At 37.9% G+C, this 7579-nt stretch overlaps 1 protein-coding gene across 1 annotated transcript; it reads left to right on the forward strand.

Annotated features, from left to right (window-relative positions):
- Window positions 1–1069: 1069 nt before the first annotated feature.
- On the forward strand, window positions 1070–4832 carry LOC141656015 (uncharacterized). The gene is made up of 4 exons (XM_074462982.1): window positions 1070–1389; window positions 3620–4201; window positions 4309–4516; window positions 4606–4832. The coding sequence occupies exons 1-4, from the start codon at window positions 1092–1094 to the stop codon at window positions 4622–4624; spliced, it is 1107 nt and encodes a 368-aa protein (XP_074319083.1). The 5' UTR covers window positions 1070–1091; the 3' UTR covers window positions 4625–4832.
- Window positions 4833–7579: the final 2747 nt, after the last annotated feature.

A 7579-nucleotide genomic window follows, 5' to 3' on the forward strand; every position in this document is an offset into this window, starting at 1 on the left:
ACTGATGGGAGTACCATGCACCATACTCTTGGGTGCATGGTATAAGAATTGAGGTAGTAGTGGACAGGTGGGGATAAAATGTGCAATTCTTATATCCTACACCCATGTGTAGGATACTACATACTCCCTCCAACCCCACTCCATGACACTATTATATTCATTTTAAGTTTAGTGAATATGACAATATTGTTTAATGAATATGTGCTTTAAAGTGCGATATTCACAATAGAACACTATCATATTCACTTTCAGTTTAGTGAATATGACCGTGTAGTTTGATGAATATGTATTATAGGGTGTGATATTCATCTGATGGTTCTATTATATTAATTTCATACCAAAATCGCATAATACAAAATAATTCAAGGAAAAAAAAATTATGTGATATGATATGAATATGTCAATTACGTTATGTGAATATGTGAGGAAAAATAAAATAAATAACAAAATATATCAAATATGATCTCAATTTGTAGAGGAATAAAAATTATGAATAATAATAATATATTTTTTATTATTTTCTAATTTATTAAATTTACAATTTATTTATTATAAGAAAAAAATTAAGAAAAGGGAGTACCATGCACCATACACCTAGGTGCCTGGAATAATTTACCTAAAATGTGTGTGTATATATATAGAGGCGTGCAGGAGTTGTGGGAGTATGAAAACAATACTACTATAAAATTAGAGTTAGAAATAAATCACCATTTTCCAAAAGAAGCGTTGCATACAGGATGGATCCGGCGTTGAGGAACGCGGCTTTTGTAGAACATTGGCTAGAGAACCTACCGAATACTTCCTCGGTCTAGACAGTGGGAGAAAGTGCATCTTCCACCATAGCGCATGGTTTGGCAGGGTGGAGTTTATGAAGGAAGCTATGAATATTCTACCCCCAAATATCCTAAAACAATTCCTCCACATCAGAGATGTAAATTCGTATACCGTGCTTCACACAGCGGCTTTGAAGGGCAGGTTCTCGGTGATCAAGTGTATTAGAGGAATGTACGAATCATTGTCGTGGGATGACGACGACGAGGATCACGTCAAGCCTTGGTTAGTTGACTGAGTTTCGTAACCAGAGTTTTCACATGGATCATTGTGGTGGGATGACGCCGTTGACCTTATGCTTGGCACAAGATGAGTTGGATGAGGATGCCAACACCCCGCTCTACTATGAGGAATGTGCGATGGAGATAATGTTGATGGATCCCGAACTAGTGAGCTGCACCATTGCTGATGAGGATGGCTACACCCCGCTCTACTATGCCGTCAAAGAGGGTTACAATCGTGTTGCTGAGAAGATTTTGATGTCTTCTCAACCTGCCACTTCTATTGTCGGCTCCTCAGATCTCTTGGAACTTGTTAGTCTTGCTACTAATTGCACAGGTCACTACTACTCTTCCTTTATCTACCCCCTTCATTCACTGATTCACCTACTCCCTACTCCCTACTCCCTACCCATTTCCATTAATTTGCATAGGTCAAGTTTGTTTCGGCTCAAGCGAGTCGGGTTATTTCGGGCCGGGTCAATGATTAAGAGGAAAAAAAGGCATTTCAAGTTTTTTGGGCTAATAAAAGTTATGTTTTGTCTGGTCATTTTCGGGTTGTGTGGTTTCAGATCAGGTAATTTCGGGTCAGGTCTGTTACGGGTCCACGAAAGCTCGGGTCATTTTCGAGTCGGGTCGGGTCAATTCGGGTTTTGGGTGTCATTCGGGTACGACAGTTTGAGTCGATCTCGAGTCTCGGGTCAGCCTTTTCGGGCTGGGTCGGGTTGATTTTGCCAGGTCTACTCTTAGTGGGTGTTTGGCCTAACTTTTCAAAGTGTTTTTGGAATTAAAAACACTTTTTGGCCAAAACTATCATATACTCCCTCCTATTCAGGGTTTTCTTCCCTTTGTTTGTTGGCACGAGTATTAAGGCGAGGAATAAAATAAGAGTAAAAGAGTTGGGTGGGGTTGGTGATGGGAGAGATGGAGGAATAATTAGGAGTTAAATAAGGAATTGTGGGGCCAAAACATTAAGAAAAGTAATAAAATATGGGTAAAAGAGTTGGGTGGGTTTGGTGATAAGAGTGAAGAATGAATAAAATAAGACTAAAAGTTTCCAAAATAAGAAACGGAAAGAAAACCTGAATAATCCGTTTTAGGAAATAGGGAAGAAAATAGTGAATAGGAGGGAGTATATTTAAAAGTTATTAATAAATTCTCAAAATCTCAAATGTCACCTTTTTGCCCATAAAAATAGAAGCATCAATTTGGTGCTTCTACATTGAGTTTTTGATCAAAAACTACCTTATATTTAGGGGTATTTGTAAAAAAACTACCTTATACTTCGTATTATTTTTGTTGCTTTTAACTACCTTTGTTTTCTTTATTTTTTGTCATTAACTACCTGTGTTGAAAATTTGACGAGATTTGATCAGTTTAGCGACATTAACGTATCTCTCATGACTTTGTTAACATCAGACAACAATTACCAACTACGACCAAACTGTAATTTAACTTCAGACAAGCAAAAGTTATGTTTACATATATCAACAACAACTACAAATATTCACTAAAGTTAAGCGTAAGTACATTTTGACTTCCTAAAATCGGATCTATGCAAGATTAAAGTAAGAAAGGACTCTTGTGAGATCAGTTAATGCTGTAAAACTGACCAAATATGTCTAGAATCTTGGTGCAGGTAGTTATTAACCCAAAACAAAGAAAATAAAGGTAGTTAAAAACAAAAAAAAATAATGTAAGGTATTATTTTTACAAATACCCTTAATTATAAGGTAATTTTTGACAAAAAAATCCTTCTGCTTTTAAAAAACTACTTTTAAAAAATTAAGCTTAAAAGTAGAAACTCATTTTTATCACACACATTATTATTTAAAAGCTAAAAAAAAGTGTTTTTGGAATCGAAAATACTTTTTTTTTTTTGAGGAAAAGATGCCCGAAGGCATTACTTTATTAACGATTGATCAAACAAAACAGCAGCGTTAGCCGTTGAAGGCAATACAGAAGACCAAACATGCCTACCAACTGCTCTAGGAACTAAATGTGCTAAAGCGTGAGCTACACAATTGTTTAAACGACTCGTATGTGACCATCTAACCGACTGAAAATGAGAAGCTAAAACAAAAATGTCCTCAATAATATTGTAAAACACACTTCGGCCTTGTTTTCGCGAACGCAGAGCTTCAACCACGATAAGACTATCACTTTCCACTTCCACCTTGTTCACGCCCTTCCGAGCTGCTTCTTCCAGACCATCGAGCACGGCCATAGCTTCCGCTTCATCCACCTCCCAACTTTCATCTCGTATCACGGACAAGCCCCACAACACATTATTATTTAAAAACTAAAAAAAAGTTCTGAAAAACCATATTTTTGGCTTTTTGCCCATAAAAATAGAAGCACCAAATTGCTGCTTTTGAAAAACACTTTTAGAAAATTGCTTGAAAAACAAAAACTTATTTTCTACAAGTTAGGCCAAACATATTCTAAGAAAAACATGCTCTTACTCCAACCATGAATTTAAGGGGTTTGATTCTCACCGTAACATAAATGCGCTCATTTGAACCAAAAAAAATAAACACATTTCTAAGTCTCTAACATTGTAATAACAGATCATGTAGTGAGGTTGCTGTTCCAAAAACTTGGAGATTGGTTTGACCTGATTGACGACAGAGGATTCACAATAGTTCATCAATGGGCCAAGGATGGAGAGGCAAGGCCGTGTAAAATACTTTTAGAGGGAGATGATATTGCTGAGGTGAAGACCAAAGTCTATAAGGAAATGATTATTATATTCGACACTCCATTGCACATAGACGCGAGGAATGAGGAATGTGAAGTAGGGAAAATCTTGATACGCGGCTATCAGCAAAAAGTGAGTCTAGGCGAGGAGATAAGCCAAGACAAAGTGGCTGCAGAGTGTCCTCCTTGGAAAATACAGAACAAAAATGGAGACACACCGTTACAAGCTGCTTTGTCTTCAAAACATGAAGAACTTGCACTAGAGATCCTGTCAATCGATCCAACGTTGTGTCAGATTCTTAACAACAAGAGTGAAAGTCCCTTCTTTCTCGCCGTCAGGTGTGGCTGTGCACGAGTTGTGGATGAGATCATGAGAATTGATGAACCTCGGTTCAAGATGCTTCGTCGCAATGACGGAACCACTGTACTTCATTATTTATCTACTCTTCCAGGTATGGTTTTTTACTTTTATACACTAGCTTGTATAAAAATGGTTCGCCTGCCAAGCCTTCCTGCTTCGGTTGGAAAGAACTAATATACGTTTATATCACGAGCACAGAGAAAACATGCCGAATGTTGCTTAGTAAATATTGGTGGATCATCAACTTGGAAGATGATCAGGGAAAGATGGCCCTTGACTATGCCAAACGTGAAAACATTCCTTGGCACTTCTACTTGATGATGAGGTCCAGCGGACAATCAAAGACGATAATGGCACAACTGCCATGGATTTACTCGCCAAGCTTTGTGAGGAAAATGAAGACTGGGTATGTTTAAACAACCTAATTTCTATGGTTACATTTTGATGAAAAAAATTGGGTAAGCTGAAAATGACGATGTTTGATACAACTTGCAGGACAAAATGTGCAAGCTAATAAATGTGAATCCAAACCTGAAAACATCATTTATTCAACAAGGGACCAATTTGGACCAAATGAGAAACACCCTCTCAGTTGTTGCTGCGCTTTTAGCAACAATTACATTCGCGGCAGGATTCACTCTTCCTGGTGGCATCAACAGTGATACAGGGGAAGCAGTTCTCGCAAAGAAAGCAGCTTTCTTAGTATATTTATTGGCTGATGTATATGCAATGTGTACTTCCATATTAGTCTCTTTTGCTTGACATGGTCTATGGTTATGGATAATGAACCTGACGTGGCTCGATTATTGGTCGACCGTAGTATGTTCATACTAATGCAGTCCTTATATGCAACCTTGTTAGCTTTATGACTGGCATCTTCACTGTTATACAACACAGTTCCTTATGGGCGGCCATAGTTATCTTCGTCATGTGTTCAGTCATTGGAATCGCGGTAAATAAGTCCATTTTACATTGGGTGATTTCCAAATTAATTCCTGCTACAAGTCGGGAAAAGCAATATCAAACACCGGCGAACGAAGAGGTAACTCATTTAGCCCATTCTTTCACTTTTATATCATTCTTCTTTAATTATATAATCTTAAGTAAAATTTTCAATCTCTTCTCTTCTTCGGTAATCCTAGTCATTAGATCACTTATTACATAGATTTGTACATTGTGTTATTACATAGATTTATACATTGTGTTATGCCATAATCTTTGGAAGATATTGGAAATTATAATCAGGGCCGTCTGAGAGATTTCGGTGGCCCTGTGCGAAATCCCCGAACAGGGGCCCTAATAAACACAAATTTTCATTGAGGACGGGCACTATCCGTCGCAAGATGAATACGGATAATGCCCCTCTCACAATATGCAAGTGGCGCTATCCACATAGTATATTTTTCACGATTAGACAAAAAAAAAATCTAAGTCACGACCTTAATCATTACCAAAATACTTGGAATGTTGTTTAAAGAGTAAATGGTTAAACCACATGATCGACAAATAAATTATCAAAAACAAAAAAAATTCCGCAAATTCTTGTCTCAAATGGTCTATTCCGCATTTATGCATTTTTTTGTAAATATTAACACTCGGCTTTTGTTCTTCTGGAACAGTCTTATATTATAGGACGGTCATATAAAAAGAAAAAGAAAAAGAAAACACTATCAAATACACAATTAGTGAGAAAATATATTCAGGAATTAAAAAAAATGGACCACTGCGGAAAAGAGGAACAAAGTGGGGCCCGTGACTAGAAAATTTACCAAAAAATGCGTAACTGCGGAATCGAACAAGGGTATTTGCTGTGGCATTTTAACTGCCTGCCACTTCGCCATAAACATAAATATTGTCCGTGTATGTATTGAGTAACTTTTATTTTTAGGCCTTAAACATAATTGGGCGCCAAAATCTGGAGGCCCTGTTCGGCCGCGCGGGTTATACATCCCTTGGGCCGGCCCTGATTATAATTAATTAATTTACTCTTTTGATAGGAAATGGAGATCATAATTGCGAAAGACGAAGAGAAGACAATCAAGTAGATTACTGTACTTGCAATTTTCTCTACAAAACGAATCCTTGTTACTCCCTCCCATTCACTGGATTCATGGAGGAGGGCCGAGGGGGTGGTCGGTCGGGGTTGAGATTTGAGTTAGATTTAATTTTCTGTTTGTTGTGTGTGTGACATGAGATGGGCAAAGTTGGAATAAGTCGAAAATTTGTGATTGGGTATCTACATTCCAACTTGTATAAAGAATCACTTCATTTAAATTTTCTTGGTTGTAAGTGATGAACCAGTTTTTATGGTGTTTGAGTGTTTCCGCCATCATGGCTTTGAATTAAACTCAGGTTAGTTATGTAATCATTTTCAATATATTTGGTGATAATATTGATTGATATACTTTACTTACCACTGTTATTCTTAAGAAGTGTAATTTTATACAATGAAACTTCATGTAATCATGTACTCCCTACAGGCCCAGCCCTAGGGGGTGTCATGAGTGGCATTTGTCTAGGGCCCAACCTTGGAAGGGGCCTAATATCGAAAAAAAAAACCTCAAAACTCAGAAATCTGCCTCAGTGCCCTGTTCCTAGGTATGTAATCTTCAATTTCTGTACAATCAATTTTCTCAAAATCTTATCCATTTCACCATCTTCTTTGTCTTCAATTCATTTGTACACAATCAATTTTCTTCAATTCCAAAGCAAACCCATTTCATATTTTCCATTAATTTGGCTAATTCTTACGCTAGACAGTGACAAAAGAATAAAAGGGGGCGACCTAAGAAGATGCGATTGATGATCGGAATGGTGGTGTCGAACCGTCGACTATAGAGGAAGTGGTGGCGGAAGAGGCAGGAGTTTAATGGGGGTTTTGTGCTACGGCCACGGGTTCCGAAAAATTAGGATCCATATCCTACCAATCAGGGTCCGGATCCGCGGATCTAGATAGGGTCCAGGATCCGTTGCCATCTTTATCTTACCAATTGTGTATTGTGTTTGTCTAGTGTTAGTAGGGATGACAATGGACCGGATCTGGGTAGGGTCCGATAGGATCTAGATCCATATCCGCCACACCAACGTTGGATCCATATCCGACCTATATCCGGAGGATCCAAATTTTCTAGATCCATATCCAGATCCATTTTCAAATAAGTGGATCCATATCCAACCCATATCCATGGGATCCGAAAAATTAGGATCTATATCCTACCCATCAGGGTTCGGATCCGCGAATCTAAACAGGGTCCAGGATCCGTTGTACTAATTGTGAGTTTGAGACGGTCCAACCAGTTAACAGAGATTCTCACGGTGTTAGCTTGTTTGCTGGAAATTAGGAGAATTATCTTCTTCTCTTTGATTGAGATTTTATTTTATTTTTTAGAAAAAAAAACTCCTAAAAATTGAGCTGTCAAGCAAGTGTTTCTCGTTGGGAATTTTGGTAATGGGAATAGGTTTGTTGGGA

This window comes from Silene latifolia, chromosome 5, assembly GCF_048544455.1.
Source record: "Silene latifolia isolate original U9 population chromosome 5, ASM4854445v1, whole genome shotgun sequence".
In the NCBI taxonomy this organism is placed as follows: Eukaryota; Viridiplantae; Streptophyta; class Magnoliopsida; order Caryophyllales; family Caryophyllaceae; genus Silene; species Silene latifolia.